The sequence below is a fragment of the Lontra canadensis genome, unplaced genomic scaffold (genome assembly GCF_010015895.1).
Source record: "Lontra canadensis isolate GAN:19392208 unplaced genomic scaffold, GSC_riverotter_1.0 scaffold35, whole genome shotgun sequence".
NCBI lineage: Eukaryota > Metazoa > Chordata > Mammalia > Carnivora > Mustelidae > Lontra > Lontra canadensis.
Window position 1 is genome coordinate 3,406,803 of NW_022631029.1, and position 16,505 is coordinate 3,423,307.

A 16,505-nucleotide genomic window follows, 5' to 3' on the forward strand; every position below is an offset into this window, starting at 1 on the left:
CAGGTGAGAGACCCCCCACCCCCCACTCCCAGTAGAAATGACATTTTGAATCACACCCTCCAATGAGTTTAAAACCAGATCTTTCACATCCTGGAGAGTCTGAAATTCTGGGACCCAAAGATTCCAATGTCATAGGGCCATTAGGATTCCTCATGCTTCCCCTGAACACCACAGCCCCTACCCTGGGCCAGTCCAGCCCCAAACAGCTTCACAATCAGGGCACCTAAACAGCTTGTTTATTTAAAAAGACTTTGGATGGGGTGGGGGGAGCAGTGACCCCTCTTCACCCCCAGCCCTGGGAGGGGTTCTGGGCAGCTTAGCCAACCCTCATACACACACCCACTGGAGTTGCACCCAAGAGTGGCCTCACGTGGAGACCAAAGATGTTGTTACCCTCAGAATATCCACCCCAGCTCCTGCCGAGGGTGCTTGGGTGCCCTGAGGCGAGGGTACAGAGTTAGCCCCCAGTCTGGGTGCGGCCCCCGGGTCTCCATGCAGCAGGGAGGGTGGCCCCAGTCCCTAGAGCTTATCTGGCAGGACCTGCAGGCAGAGGGGAAGCCAAGCTAAGCAGGGAGTATAGGAGGGGCCAGTACCACAGAGCAATCTAGGAAGCCCCAGTTCAGGTCCTGGCCCCGTCACTTTCAGCTTGGGGACCTCGGGTAGGGTACTGCCCCCTCTCAGGGCCTCAGTTTCCCCCATTTGAGAAGTAGGAATAATTGTCCCAAGGGGTACCCTGTGGGTAAAGCTCTTGGCGCAGAGTGAGCACGCAGTAGGCGCTCATAAGTGCTAACTGGGGCGAATATGTTCATTCCTGAGGATTATATTCCACTTTGGACATTTTCGGGTGACAGATGCTTTTACTAGGCTGAAGGCCACAGGACCAGGGATCACTGGGTGGTTAGGTAAACGCTGATAAATAGGAGAAGGAGGAAGGGATTCCATCTCAGCAACTCTAAGGCTGGGGCGGGGGGCACGGCCTGTGGCCACTAGGAGGGGCCCTTGTCTCCCTCCCTGCCCACCCACCCAGTGGGGGTGGGCTCCCCTTACCTCTCGTCGTGCCCCGTCTGCCCGAGGGCAGGATCCCCTCGTCCTGTGCTTGGAAGGAAGGAGGCAGTGTCTGGGGGCTGCGGACCTCCCCCCGCCCCCAATCCGATTCCCTCTCTGCTCCCACCACTCCATCCCTCGCCCGCCGGTCCCTCCTTCCTACCTGGTTGCGGGTCTTGTGTGTCTTCTGCATCCAGGCTCGCCACTGGTCGTAGAGGCGGAAGCTCAGGTTCGAGCAGTAGGCGTGCTTCTTGAGCCAGCCCAGGAACTGCTTGAGCTCGCGCCGCACCGGCCCCGAGCTCGGCTCGCCGCCCCTCGGCTCGCACGCCCCGCCGCCCGGGCCCGGGCGCTCTGATGGGGGAAGCGGCAGCGTCACGGCGCGCCCGCCAGAGGGCGCGCGAGGGCAGGAGAGGGAGGTTCCGCGGCTCCGCGGACCATGTTTCCCTTGGGCACCTCCCTCCCGGGTGTCTCCGCGGGATCGGGTCCCCTCCACCGCCCAGCACAGCAGCCCAGCTGAGCCCAGGAGGAGGTGGAGGCAGGGGAAGGAGGGGGCACTTCCCCCCGTCTCCTGCAGGAACCTGATTCCCATGGTCTGAACCAGGTGTGAGTGAAAGGGAGGGGAAGAAGGAGAGGAGCCAGGGCTAGAGGGATGAGACCCCGACACAGAGCAAGGGACTGAGAAAGGGCGCCACTAGTGAGGAAGAGCTTGAGAGAGAGAGAGGGAGAGAGAGAGAGATGAAAAGATGGATACAAGGTGAGACAGGGAGCTGTGGGGAGGGCCAAAGCAACAGGGGACAGCCAAGGAGATGCAGAGGGACAGAAAAGGGAGAGGTCGAGAGAGGGCTGCAGCAGGCAGAGACAGAGACCATGTGTGTGTAGGGACACAGAAACCCAAAAAGGCAAAAATACAGAGAGATACAGGGAAAGAGAATGACAGAGGGATGAAGGGAGACAGAGGAGGGGGGGTGTGAGCCGTGAGGCAGTCCCCAGGACAGGCCTGAGAGCGCGAGCCAGTGGGGTGGGGAGTGGGCTGGGAGGGCCAGGTGGGAGGCCGGCCTGTCTGTCCAGCTGCAGGCCGCAGCCAGCCCCTAGCAGGCCGGCAGATAAGGACATCGGCCTCACGTCATAAATAACGCCGGGAACCCGCTGACAGGCCCTGGCACGGCCACGGCCCCCACCGCCCCTGCTGGCCTCCCCCGGCCTCCCCAGCCTCTCCAGCGGACGCAGCCGCCTACTGGCTCGCGTGCAAGAATCGCAGGTGCTGGGCACGAGCAGGGGCCAAGGCGCAGGCCCCTCCCGGCCGCGCTAAATCCCGCCCACCCCCAGAACCTGGAGGGGCCCAGGATGGGGGCTGGGGAACTGGCTGGGAGCCTGGCTCTGCCCCTCCCTGGCTTTGGGATCCTCTCTGGGCCTCAGTTTCCCCATCAACCCACGAGCATGGGCCTGGACTTCCAGGAAACTGAATTCAGATCCCTGTGTGGCCCTGGGGGCTTGGCTGAACATCCTAGGGGCTTGGTGTCCTCACCTGAGAAAAGGGATTCCCTTGGGGTGAAATCATGGGGGAGCAAGAGCTGGGAGGCTCAGTAACTACTACCTGCAAACACTTAGAAGGCACCCACCGTGAGTGAACTTTCTTGGGTTGTCTCATCTACCCCTAACAATAGCCTGATGCGGGTATGATTATTATACCCACTTTCCAGATGGAAAAGCTGAGGTCAGATATTTCAATTAATGTATTTCATAACATTTCACAAAGGAGAGAATGGAGGATCATGGGCTTAGAGAAATCCCAGAAGGGAAGGGGTTCAATCAGACCCAGGCTCCTGGTTGTCCCCACTCCCGTACTTGGATTGAAGGGGAACCCAAGGGGCACCTGGGTGGCTCAGTGGGTTAAGCCTCGGCCTTCGGCTCAGGTCGTGATCCCAGGGTCCTGGGATTGAGCCCCGCATTGGGCTCTCTGCTCAGCAGGGAGCCTGCTTCCCTTCTCTCTCTCTGCCTGCCTCTCTGCCTACTTGTGATCTGTCTGTCAAATAAATAAAAATTTTTTTAAAAAGAAAAAGAAAAAAAAAAGAAGGGGAACCCAAGACCCATTAGAGGGAGAGTTGGCAGCTGCTCAGCCACAGAGGGAGAGGTCTCAAACTCACTTGCCTTTAGGGGCTAGGGAGGGGATACAGGTGGGTAAAATGGGCCAGGTGGGAAACTGGAAAATGAGACCCCTGAATGAGGAGGGCTGATAGGGGCTGTGGACACACTCCAGCTGTGTCCTGTTACATTTTCTTGCTTAAAGATTCTATTTTTAGGGATGCCTGGGTATCTCAGTGGGTTAAGAGTCTGCCTTTAGCTGAAGTCATGATCCCAGGGCCCTAGGATAGAGGCTGGCATCGGGCTCCCTGCCCAGGGGGGAGTCTGTTCCTGCCTCTCCCTCTGGCCTCCCCTCCCAATTCGTGATCTCTCTGTCTCTCACTCTCGCTCTCAAATAAATAAAATCTTTAAAAAAAAAAAAGTTACATTTTTAAGCACTCTCTACACCGAACGTGGGGCTCGAACTCACAACCCCGAGATGAAGAGTCGCGTGCTCTTCCGACTGAGCCAGCCAGGTGCACCAATACTTTCTAGATAATTCAATTTTCTAGGAAACGGAGGATATTTGTGTGAAAACTTCCTGATTTTGAATATCTGCAAGTCGGTCAGACTTTTTTTTTTTCTTTTTCCAAATAACAGGTCAAAGAAAATGGACCTAAGGGCCACCAGTTTGAGACCCCTGCTCCCTCAGAGGAAACAAAGAAACAGAGGCTTTGGCTGCTTTGGGATGGGTCTCCCCACCCGGAGCTATGGGGGTGCTCACCACTACGAGGGGTGGAGGCGGCCGTGGGGTGGCTCCACTCACTCCAGATCCCTGCCTTCTTGGAGCCGTAGATCCCGAAGGGATTGCAACGCACCTGCACGAAGTAGACTGTGCCTGGCTTCAGGCCGGCCAGGCGGCACGAGGTCTGGTTGCTGACATCGTCCACCACCTGGTGGCCATGGCAGGGTCAGAGGCCAGAGGTGGGGGTGGGGGGTAGGGGAAGCGCGGGGTGGGGTGGGGACCAGGGGAGAGGGGGGGTCGATTGTCAGGCACCTTCCAATCCACGCTGTCCTCCACTCGGTAGCGGATTTGGTACTTGGCTTGGAAGAGGAAGTCCTTGAGGGCCGGTGGGGAAACCCAGCGCACACTCAGCTGGTCCTCCAGGCCCCCGACACGGCTCACGTGCACATCGGGTGGGGGATCGGTGGTCACTGTGAGACAGAGCAGGGCAAGGCTTAATCAGCCAGCCGTCCTTGGACATGGTCATCCCCCACCTGGGTTCAGATCTCAGAGCACATGGCTTGTCGGGGGCACCTGCCTCCGTCCTGCCGTCTCTTCCCTCCCTGCTTCCAGACGGGTGGATTACATTAGATAATATTTGGGAAACACTCAGCACCTAGAAGCATTCAATTAATGTTAGCTGTTATCACCATTATTATCTATGACAGGAGAAATATAATCCTATCTTCGGGGAACTACAGAAAAGCAGACACTGCCTGGCTGATGACATTGTTCTTATTATGCCCAGGAGCCCAGGGGTCAGCAGGCTGCCAGACCCCTGGGAAGCTCCTCCTGACCCCCCACGGCCCACCTGCACTTCCAGATCCTTCCTACTTTGCAGAGGTTTTCAATATGACAGCCTTGCTGGTGCAGAGGGGAAACTGAGGCTCAGAACCTGCTCACTGCAGCTTCAGGGCTTGAGGAAGCAAAGCAGGAAGCACACTGAGGTGGGGGGCGACTACCAGCCTTATGGGGATCCTTCTGGGAGCTCTGTGGGCAGCACGGAGGTCTGGCCTCTCCCCCTGAGGCCTTAGTAAGGGTCTGAAAGGGTTAAGGCACAGGCCTGCTTGGGGCTGAGAAACACCCTAATTAGATTAGGCCCAATTCTGCTCGCAGATCATCTGTTTCCTGCCTCCCGCCTGCGCACCCCCCTCCCCAGCTCCAGGCTGAGGCTTCCTGGGGCGCCTCCGACCTGGGCGCCCCCTCCCAGCTCCCCCCGGGGCCCCCTCCTGCACACCTGGGCTGCCGAGGGGGAGAGAGCCAGGCCAGGTGTTCTCCACAGAGTGGGGGTATCCTGGCTGCTTCAGGGGACTGGGGACCTATGGGTGGATGCCTTGTTCCTCTCGGCCCCAACCAGCAGGGTTGGGGCTGGAGCTGCAGCCCGGAGCTGAGCTAGGAGAGGGGGTGCAGGATCCCTTGTGGGTCTAGTAGTTGGGGTCGGGGGCTCACCCACATCCAGGATGTCCAGCGTGAGCACATCGGAGCGGGCCGAGCCCAGCCGGTTGGTGGCCTCTACCCAGATCTCATAGGGGGTAAAGAGAGCCAGGTCCTTGGGGATATGACAGGAATGAGGTCCCACCGTGTGGTACTCCTCACACGTGTTGTCCTGCCCGTACCACCTGCAGGGCAGGAGGGGGTGTGAGGACACTTGGAGGTCCCCTCAGGCCCTCCAGACCTCCCCAGGGCAGCCCCAGAGTGCAGACGGGACACCAAGTTTGGAGAGCATGGGCTTTAGCCAAGTCTAGAACACGTGTCACCCAAGGGCCTCCACCAACCTCAGCTTGTACTTGAGGGAGTAGTTGGTGTGGAGGAAGGTTTCCCCGTGGGCCCCCGGCGTCCAGCGGCATGTCAGGTCCTTCATGTTCTTGGACCAGCAACTGATGTTGAAGGGTTTCTCTGGGGGCACTGGGGAAGGGTGGGGGGGTGCAGGGGGCTGAGGGTCTGGACCAGCCCTCTATAGGTGGAGAAGTCGCTAGCCACCAGCTGGGCCCCCACCTTGGAGTGGAAGGAGGGTGAACAGAGCGGATGTTGGCATGACAGCCTGCCTGGGATCCCTTGGGGACAGGGGTGGGCGTTCTAGGCCCTCTCCCCACCCCAGCAGTCCCTACCTCTCCCCATCTGCGCCACCATGCCCACTGTTGGTTGTGGGCCACAAGGCCCATGGTCCATGCCCCTCTCCAGAGGGAGATGCCGCCCACAAGAGTTACCCCTAGTTATCATGGGGGCCCACTTACAGCCAACATAGAGGCAGGAGCCTGCCAGGATGCTGCCGTCGCGAGCATGACACACGAGGTTGTCGCCAGACTGCTGCCTGGATCCGTTGAGGTTGGCCAGGGCAAGAGCCAGGGTGGAGGTGTTGAGCACACGGGAGAGCTCGGGGGCTAGGCGGCGTCCATTGAGGGTCCAGTAGAGGCCCTCGGCAGTGGCGCCTGGCGGGTCCCCATGCACTGAGCATGTGGCCTGCAGGGAGGAGCCGATGAGGAGCGTGGGGTCCTGGGGGCTGATGACAGCCATGTCTGGGGTCAGAGAGGAGGGCCTGTCAGGCCTGAGATGGAGTCACTCTGAGCGCCCCCCCCCACCCCTGCCACCACCGTACTAGGACCTCCAGGACCCATGGCACTTCTGCGCAGGAGCCTTTTCCTGTTGTCTCCCTCCCATTTTACAGATAAGGAGACTGAGGTTCAATTAGGGCACATGACCAGCCCAAGGTTGGTGGCAGAAGCAAGATTCAGCCCCAGAGCTGTGTGATCCCACAACTCAGGTCTTTCCAAGCTGCTTCTTCACAGACTTGCTCAAGGCTCTGGGAGTGGACACAGAACTCAAGCATAAATGTCCATCCAGATTCAAGGCAATCTGGCTTGGCACATAGTTCTGGCAACTATCACATTCTGTTTTTTTCTTTTCTTTTCTTTTCTTTTCTTTTGATTTCATTTTATTTTTGGCAATTAGAAAGAAAAGACTGGTATCCCTAGAACCTCACACATAGTCTTTGGGGGGAAAGATGCTTCGAAGAAGGAGTACTGTGACTCATACTAGAATCTTGCTTATTTTATGGATGAAAAAACTGAGGCTCTGAGAAATCATCTCTTGCCCAAGTCACTCAGGAAAGGGCACACAATTTAAACCCTGATTTGGTGGTCTCCAGAATTCTGCTCTGTGCTGTTGCTGGAACTGAAGAAGGCTGGGGCAAACTCTAGGCCCCCAGCCCCCATCCAAATGGACTTGGCATCGTTGTTCTTTCCTTCAACTCATTTTTCATAATCTGCAAAATGGGAACAAAAAACCTCATGATCCCTAGGGCCATTGTGAAGATGAGATGGAAAGTGACTTCCTAAACAGGATTGTGTATGGACTGGGTGCTGGGCACGAGGCTCTCAGGGATGCCAAGGCTTCTCCTTCTGGAGGTTAGAACCTAAGAGGAGTCTGTTTTTATCCAAGGAGAAGACAAGGTCCAGATAAGGGCAAGGGCTTTCACAGATACCTGTGCAAGACCGTGATACCCCTCTCTGAGCCTCAATCTCCCCATCTGGAAATTCGGCATCACAGTATCGACCACATGTTTGAGAGGAGTGAAAATGTCTTAAGGACAACCCTGTGGGACCATTAAGCCAGGCTGACCTGGGTTCAAGTGCCCCCAGCTCACTGGAGACAGTTTGGCCCATTCGTTTTATTTCTTTGAGCCTCTGGGAAGGGGCCTCTCCCTCCACCAAGAGCAGCTGTGAGGACTCATTCACTCACTCTTTCATTCATTCATTCATTCATTCATGCATCCATGCATGGAGCACCTACAGTTTGCCAGAAGCTGGGGGCACAATGGTGACCAAGATACTCAAATTTCCTGCCCTTGTAGGCCTTGAATCCAAGGGATCAACAGGAGAAAGAACAAATAAATATCTAAGAATAAATAAGGAAGAAAGTGAAGTACATGTTATTGGTGGCAGCTCAATGGCCCAGGAGGCCTATGTGGGAAGGCATTAGAGCTGAGACCTGAATAAAGTGAAAGAAATCACCATGAAAATGTCTAGGAGAGAGTGACCAGGGGGTGGGAGCAGCAAGTGCAAAGGTCCTGGGGCAGGAGTGGTGGGGAGTGAAGTCTAGGAGGTCAATAGTGCCAGACAGGGCGGGGAGGGGTTATTCCAGGGTTCTGCACAGGGGATAATTTACATTTTAAAAGGATCCCCAGGCTGCTGTAAAAAGGGACTGGAGGGGGGGAGGGGGGCAGCAGCGACAGCAGGAGGTAGCCCAGCTTCTCTGAGATGGCAGCCAAGGACAGGGTCATCCTGGCCCCTTGGGAGGCACTCTGAGTGCTAGCGCCTGCCCTGTGCTGGCCCTCACAGCCCCAGATGGGCGAGATGGGGTCGACGCCGTTCTCCGGCCGGCCCTCACAATTTTCCGGGGCAAACTTGGCTTGAAGGCCATTTCTCGCTGGAGCCTGGGATCACAGTTGCGTTTGGGGCTTGGCCCAGGGCTCGCCGGAGGTCTCAGCGTCCGTGCGAAGGAGCCGACTGAGCGGGCCAGAGCCGAGGAGGCGGGGGCGGCCGGGGGCGGGGGCCAGGGGGCCGCCCCGGAGGTCCCAGGCAGCCAGCCGCCCGCTAATTCGGAATTCCTTCGGCATGAACTCGGGCGTGCCAGCGTCTCTGCCCGGGCCCACCCACCGCTTCCTGCCTGGGCCCCCCCCAGCAGGGTAGGAGGCACGGCTGGGCCTGCCTGGACCCCAGGCCCACTCTCAACCCTTTGGGGGTAGGTCACGCCCCTCCTGCCCCCCACCCACCAGCAGGGTCTGGCCAGGAAGGGGCTCTCTGGGGGGTCTTGGCTGGGGGGCACTGCCCCTCTGCCACACCCGCCTGGCCTGGGCTGGCAAGGATTGCCAGCCAGCAGCTGCAGCTGCCCTCCTGAGGCTGGGAGGGGGGGGGACAGGGCGAGAGGGCAAGGCCAGGCGGGCCTGGACAGGCCAGTCCCCCCCCAACCCCAGGTTCCACCAGGAAAGGTCAGAGGGAGGACTTCTCCTGGGACGTTGGTGCCAATCCCAGCTGGAGCACCTGAGCCACTGGATTCCCCTCTCCTGTTCTCAGTTTCCTCCTCCATGAAATGGGAGGAAAATAAGTTCTACCTGTTGGGGAGATTAATGAGATGAGATCGCGATGTCCAGGACCCAGCACATTGCAGGACCTAGGAACTATTAAGGTCACAGCCCCTCCCAGCTCTGGGGTCCCAGCTGGCTCCCAACTCCCTTCAGGCCTCCGCAAACAATGGGCCAAGGCACCCAGGCGAAGCAGCTGGGAACAGCCCATAAGGTTGTGGGGGTCCTTGCCTGGTTTGGGGGGCCTCCTAGAAGGTTCCCCAAAGCAGATCCCTGAGCTAAGCTTTTGGACAGCCCCAACCCACCCACCCACCCCCTTGCTCCCTGCCTCCCTGCCTTTCACACAGAGCTGGGGCCTTTAAAAGTTTTTTCCTTCTCCCTTCCCAATCTGGAGCCACTGCCGTTATTAAAAAGGAACACCATGTGTTTTAAAAGGGAAAAGTGTGAGATTCTCTGCAAGCAAGGCAGGAGGGTGGCCTCCATCCCGGGGTCCCGACAGGGGTCCCATCTCCTGTCCCGCTGGTACCTGCAGATACTTTACGACCCACCCGCCTGCTGGTCAGGTGCTAAGACACACCGTAAGTAGAAACATATTGCTGAGGTGTGAGAATCTTTTATTTAATTTCTTCCCCCTTAAAGGAAAAAACACACACACAACAGTCCCCCCCAACCTCCACCACCTTTGCCTGCTGCTCCAGGAGCTGGGAAACAAAGCCGGCCACGGAGAGTAGCCTTTACAGGCGCTGCTCACTGCCTAATGGAGCTGCCAGGAACCCCAGGATGGCCTGGGGCATCCCCTCACCTGCCCAGGCGCCCGGGGTGTGCTGGGCTTTCAGCAAGTGCCCCCAGGAGGTGCCTGGACCCCGTCCTTTCTGGAGACGCACCACAGGAAGCTTGCAAACAGTTCTGTGCAGGGTGGGATGGCCTGGGGAGCAGTGTGTGCTGGCCCGAGTGGACCTAAGTGCTTGGATCGGGTGCGTGGAGTGATTGTGAACGTCTAGGGCAAGCTGTGCCTGCGTGTATACCCCTGTGTTGCCTCCCCCCGCGGAATGTATGTGACCACGAATGTGTGTGTGTCAGGGATGGAATGTGTGTGTGCGCGCCCCGATGGTGTGCGAATGTGCATCTGGGATGCAGTGTGCGCTCATCTGAGGGCGAGGGTGACGGGCCACAAGCCAGTGTGTCTTTGTGTGTCTCTGGGTGTGTCCCAGAGAGGGTCTGGATGTAGAAACGGTGTCCTGGAGGGGGTGTACTTTAGCTGGGGGGACAGAGAGTGCCGCGGGCCAGGAGCTCCTGACAGGCCAGTGGTCTCGGCCTGCGAGGCTGTGGGTTCCCGGTCCCCCTCCCTCCCACTAAGGCTGGGCCCGCGGTGCCCGGACTCGCTGGCTCCTGCTCCCTCTCACTCTCACCCACTCGCTCACAAAGATTTCTCTCGCTGGAGGCTCTCAGCCACGCGCAGCCTGGCCAGGAAGGGTCCCGAGCCCGCTGGTGGCTGGGACTCCGCGGACCCCGGCGCGCGGGGTCCCGCCAGGGGAGGGCGGCGGCGCCGGCCCGCGGAGAGGCGCGTCCCCGGGGACCCCGGGCCGCGCGCCAGGCGGCCAGAGCGGCCCCCCTCCCGCCGCCCCGCCTTCCTCGCGGGGCTCATCCCTCCACTGGTGGGGGGGCCCGCCCAGGGCCAGCACCCAACGCGCCTACCGCGTGCGCCCCTGCCCGGGAGCGGTGCCCCTCGGTCTCTACGGCTCCTAGTCCGCGGGAGCTGTTGCGTGCACCCGCCGCGTCCCAGAGTTCAGAAAGTCCCAGGCCGCGGCCCCCCGACCCCCCGGGTCAGGGCCGGGTATCCCCGGCCGGGCGGCCCAGGTAAGAAGGCCTAGGGCGCGGAAGCCGGACCCTCGGGACTGGGGACTGCGGCGCCGTGCGCCCCGCAGGTGAGGGCGCCCCGAGGGCCGCGCCGGGGGCGCCTTCCTTTGTTCCCGGGCCGTCCAGGTGGCGCCCGCGCCCCCTCCCCCCGCAGCTGCCCCCGGGGCGCACGCTCTCGGCCCAGGCGGGAAGAAGGGAACAGGACGCCGGGTACTCACGGGCTCCTGATCCGGCTCTCGGCGCCCCGAGGACGCAGAGTAGCAGTAAGGGCAGCAGCGGAGGCGGCCACCGCGCGGATTGGGCGGCGGGGCCCGGGCGGCCGGCGGGCATGGGGCCGACGCTGCCGGGGGCGCGCGGCAGGAGGCGGCGGGCGGCGGCTGCGGCGGCGCGGGGTGCGGGGCTGGAGGCCGGCGCGGGAGGGCGCGGGCTGGGCAGCCCGCACGTCGCTGGGCGCGGGCGCGGAGGCCGGAGCAAGTCTGAGCAGCCGAATTGACAAGGCGCTAATGCGCCGCTGGCCCCGCCCGGCCCCGCCCCCGGCCCGGCCCGGCCCCGGGGGGGGCGGCGGGCCCCGCACCGGCCTCCCCGCCGCCCGCCCGCCCGCCCGCGGGCACCGCGCGCCCCACCCGTCCGGCCTCCGCCCCGCCGCGCACCGCGCGCGCCCTGTCCCGCGGCCCGGAAGCCCCCACTCAGCCCCTGCCAGCCTGAGAACTCTCTTTCCAACCCAGCCAGCTCCAGGCTCCCCACCCCCAATCTGAGACCTGGCGCCCCCAAACCCGTTTCCATACCCCTACCCACTTCCCTGCACCCTGCTTTCAGCCCTGTGCCCCTTAAGTGTCTCCTGCGGCCCCCAGCCTTGGCCCGCTCCCCCCCCCATCCTGTCTCTGCCCCCACCCCAGCTTTTGGCCCCGCCCCCCCGAGTGGTCCCTGAGCCCCGCCTGCTCCCATTTCCAATCCCCCTTCTTTCCCAGGGGCCTGAGAGTCGCACACCCCCAGCCCCACACCCTGGACGCACGGGTCCCACCGCTCTCTCGGCCCAGCGCCCCCCGCCTCCCATTTCATCCCGCCTCTCTTCGGTGATCTGCGCGCAGCCTCGGTCCCAGGCTTTGCTGGAGGGAAGACTGAGAAAAAGCTGGAAGGCAACGGAGTCCCGGGCCCTCGCCCGGGCTCAGCTGTCCCATTCACGCAGGACAGGGCTGAGGTTCCTCGGAGGGCTCCCGGGGACCTTAGGAGAGAGCTCCCGCGTGGATAGACGGGGAGAAATGGGTCTCGGTGGGAGCGGGGACCGGGGTTTGCCCAGGTTCCGCCAGTGGGACGGGAAGGATTCCCAGGAGAGCCGTAAGGAACCCCCCCCGACTCAGTGACACCCCTCCCCACGGAAACATCAGTTCAGCGGCCCGCGGGTGGGGTGCGCCACGCAGTGAGTAATCGCTCGGGCGGCCGCCGCCCGCCGGCTCCAGGTAACGCCGGCTGCCGGGAGCGACGCATGGTCTGTCTTCCTTTTTTTTTTTTTTTTTTTTTTCCTGCGCCGGGATCCTTCTCCGTGTTATTATTCTTGGCCACTGCTTGGGTTTCGGGACCCCTCCTGGCCCGAGCGCCTCACCCCCCCACCGCCTTCCTCTCGGTCAGCACCCGGTACGGCGCCCAAGATAGAAGGGCTCCCGGCCTTCAGGGTACCGGGTGCTTGAGACGAGATTTCCAGGGACGCCTCCAGCCCGGAGGTCTGAGTCTCAGCCCTGCCCCCAGCGGTGTGCCCAGAGAGAGGAAGGGCTCTAACTCCCCCTTACAGAGGGGTTCCCTTAGAGGCCTAGACCCTCTCTCCATATCCCTAACCAGCCAATGGGGTAAAAGTGTCTGAGGGTGACTCAGGAGCCCGCACCTTGTTTGGTCAAGGCTACCCTCCACCCCTCTTACTTGGATCCCCAGCTAGACCCCAGACTGTCAGAAAAAAAAGAGGATTGGAGGACAGGAGGCTCTGAACACACTGGGGGCTCTGCACACCCACAATCTGGATTCTTAATGGGTTTTCGAGGGGGAGACTAAAGCCCTGGAGTGATACACTGCCCTTCACGGATGCAACCAGGCCTCTCAGCCTCAGTTTTCTGCTCTGTGCATTGGGCAGCTCCCAGCCAACCTAAGGTCTTCTGTGAGAAAATGCAATGCTACAGAAGGTGTCACATTCTAAGCCCTTGGCACAGCTCCCAGCACTGGGGGGCATGTTCTCTTGGAGCAGGGGTGGTCCCCAGGACTTGGTTTGTCACCTCTGAAAAACGGGGCCATAGCTCCATCTGCCAGGTGATGCAGAGGGTTAAGAGGTGGTGGCAGTTCTTAACTAGAATTGCGTTTCCAGGATACGCACACCCCCTCCCCCACAACCACTGCCCTGCGAAGTTTGACTCCCTCCCCGAGGACTTCAGGCTTCTTCTGGAGGGAAATCTTGATGTTCCCCCCCCAATCTCTGCTCCTCCCCCAGTCACCCCCGGGTTTCGGGGAAAAAGCTCCCCCATCCACCCAGGTGCTCAGGCCAGAGACCTGGAGGCGTGCGTGACAACTCTCTCCTTCGCTCATCCCCCACGTCCAATCCATCAGCAAATCCTGTTGGCTCTGATTCCAAAACACATCCCCATTCTGAGATTCTGACCCCTTCTCTCCACCCTGTCCAGGTCCAGGCCCCACCATCTCCCTCTGGGATGGTGCCCGGCCTCCTCCTGGGCGTCCCCGGTGACCCTCCTGCCTTGTCTGCACGACAGGAAGAGGAAGCTTTTAAAAGAAGCAAAGCAGGTCTTCTCTGCCCCGCCACCCCATCAGCCCCTCCTCTCCTTTCCTCTCCTCCATTCTCCTTTTCCCTTTCCTCTCCCTCACTTCGCTCCAGCCACTGCAGCGCTGTTTCCCCAAACACACCAGGCTTGTTGCTATCACAGGGGCTTTGCAGATTTGCTGTTCCCTCTGCAGGGATGCGCTTCCCCCAAATCTCCTCCCCGCCCTGCTTAGGACCTTCTCTTCTATCAGGTCATGGGTCAAGTGACACCTCAGAGGGGCCCCCCACCCTTTCCAGGCACCCTTCATCCCCTTCTCCTTTTAAAATTGTCTTCGCAGCACAGTTCTTTGAACATTGTCTTTGAACATTGTCATTCTCTTGAGGCTTTTTTTCTTTAGAATGTGACTGCCCTGAGACCCATTAGGACCTCATGCTGGGCCCAGTGAGGGGCTCAATGAATAGTTGCAAAAATGGAAGGATGGAGAATTCTCAGTTCTTCCAAGTGGCAAGAAAACCCAGTCCTAGTGAATTGTGCTGCCTGGGGTCCCAGTGAGGCCCACGCCCCCTGACTTGCTCTGTGACCCAAGCTGGTAGCCATCCCTCTCTGGTCCTTACCCACAGAACGGTAAGGATCGTTTGCCCAGCTCTGCCCTGGAGCAGGTCCTCTCTCCCCTGGGTAACCTTCACTTCATACCTTTGACTTTAAGGAAAGAGATTTGACCCCCAGGTGCTTGCTTCCCTATGCACGGTGCTCCCAGAGGTTTAACCCCTTCCTTCCCAGTCCCACTGCCTTTTGCGCTGGAAGGGGAGCCAGCATTGACGGAACTTCTGGCAAATATTGACCCAAGTCCTTGAAGGTGGCTGGGAATGTACAGATGGAGAGAGGGCCCCACCTAGGATGGGGAAGGGCTCCTCCTTAGTCTGCACACTCTGCATCTAAGGATTAAGTTGAGGGCGAGCCTCTGGCCCTAGCTCCCTGTGTAACTGAAGGGCATTGAAGGGACCCTGGGGAGAAGGCAGTGGTGACAGCACCTTCAGTGGCACATAGGAACCCTGAGCCCGTGGGAGGGGGTAGAGCACAGCACCGCCTCTCCCATGCTGAGACCTCCATGCTCAGGGCTCCTCAGTTTGGGATTAGCTGCCCATGCTCCAGGCCTGTGTTCCCAGGAAGCGGGGCCAGTCAGGGTCCAGACCTGGACATGGGTTTGGGACAGCAGAACTTAGGTTCGGGACCTGGGTGCAGGAGAAGGTGGGGCTTCGTTATTTCTATCCTGGAGTTTTAGCCTGGATAACTGGGATGCCTAGGTTCAAAGCTCTGTGCACTGAACTTGAAAAATTCAGACCCCATAGGCAGTGGAGCTGGGGCCTCAGGAATGCCGCCTAGGTCTAGGTCAGGGCCCCTGCGCACCCACCACCGAGGCCTGGGTTCCCTGCCCCTCGGCTTCCTGGAGAACCTCAGATGTCTGGGTTCTAGGAGGTGCCAGCTGCGGTGTGTGTGAAGGGGGTAGACAGCTGTGCCCCTTTCCCTCCACCAAACCCCCCCCCCCCCCCCCCCCCTGTCAGCAAGCGCCGGCGCCACCGAGCCGTTCCTCCTCCTCAGCCTGTACCCGGCTTGAGGGTGGGGGTCAGCGGGGTCGTGGTGAGGGCGGCAAGGGACAAAGGGCGCTTGTCCGATGCCCGCCCTGACCTCGGCCGCCGCTTCCCGGACGCCCGGCCAGCCGCTGATTCACGCCCAGGCCGGCCGCAGCGCCCCGCGCCTGCCGCCCCCGGCCGGGCCGCCCCGGGGGGTAGGAAGTGGGGGGGGGGGCGAGGGGCGGTGCCGAGTCAACTTTCCCTCTTAAGCCCCGAAGGAATGTCGGCGGATTTCCTGAAACCCGACCCCGGCCGCCCGCCGGCCCTCCCGCCCCTCACCTGGACCTGCTCCCTCGGGAACGGCAGGAGGGGCGCGGGGGCTCACCTGGGGGGCCAGGGTCAAGTCCTCCTTCCGCTCCCGCCCCCAGCGGCCTCGTAGAGCGGAAAGGGGGGTGGGTGGGCGGCAACCAAGCCCTCTCGCTCTCCTCCGGCAACCTAGGCCAGCGCACCAACCTCTCCAGCCTCAGTTTCCCCTTCCGCAAGAGGATGCGGGGAGTCTTTCCTTCCTGTTGCGCTTTAAGTGACGCCTCTTATGTCGAATGCCCCAACCTCCGCCCGCCTCTCTTTGCTTCTCTCTCTTGTATCCGGGCCCATCCCTTTTCCCACCCTGAGACTCAGTTTCCTCATCTGTAAATTAGACAACGCTACCGGTACTTCCTTTTAGGTTGTTGCAAGAAAATACCTGGGAAGGGCTTTGTTTGGAATGAACGAAGTATAGTAATTGTGAAGACGCTTAAGCGCGCAGGGCTCTGAACTGACATGTGTAGGCTTGAATCCTAGCTCTGCTGAGGGGTCCTGGAGCCTAAGTTTCCCACCTGTGAAATGGGAGACAGCATTGGTCTTAACCAATGGCTATTTCCCAAGGCACAGGCCCTGACTCGCGGGAGGTTAGACGCGGGGTTCCCTCGCTTTCGCGAAAACCGCGGGCTGGAGGCCCTTGCCGCAGGGTCGCCGCGGCGCAGCCCAGGAGGGGCGGGGCGGGGGAGGGGCCGCGCCGGGATCCAGATGTTCAGGGTCCGCCAGGCACAGCCGCGCCTGATTAAGCCACGTGGGGGCCTGCGGAGGCCGCAGAGATGAAAGCGCCGCGGCCGGCCAGGGGAGGGGGTGCGCCAGCCCCCCCCCCCGGGGTCCCTTCCTCCTCGGCCGGAACCTGCGGCGCCCTCTGACCCGCCGACCCCGAGTGGCTGCCGCCCCGTCTGTGGGGGCGGAGCGTAGATGCAAGAAGCCACGCGGGCGGCAGCGCAACCTCTGCAGGCACCTGCGCGGGGCTTACCAGCGGGGGGGGGGGGGGT

The 16,505-nt window shown here is 60.8% G+C and overlaps 1 protein-coding gene across 2 annotated transcripts; it reads right to left on the minus strand.

Moving 5' to 3' along the window:
* Nucleotides 1–43: 43 nt before the first annotated feature.
* CRLF1 (cytokine receptor like factor 1) lies at nucleotides 44–11,188 on the minus strand. Of its 2 annotated transcripts, none has more exons than XM_032867710.1 (9): nucleotides 11,045–11,188; nucleotides 6,124–6,405; nucleotides 5,665–5,794; nucleotides 5,339–5,508; nucleotides 4,163–4,320; nucleotides 3,890–4,058; nucleotides 1,208–1,395; nucleotides 1,048–1,090; nucleotides 44–540 (listed from the first exon to the last, which is right to left on the minus strand). In XM_032867710.1, the coding sequence occupies exons 1-9, from the start codon at nucleotides 11,154–11,156 to the stop codon at nucleotides 527–529; spliced, it is 1,266 nt and encodes a 421-aa protein (XP_032723601.1). In that variant the 5' UTR covers nucleotides 11,157–11,188; the 3' UTR covers nucleotides 44–526. The 2 variants fall into 2 exon arrangements, with proteins under 2 accessions (XP_032723601.1, XP_032723600.1); XM_032867709.1 differs by having other exon boundaries at nucleotides 1,048–1,095.
* Between the last annotated feature and the right edge of the window lie 5,317 nt (nucleotides 11,189–16,505).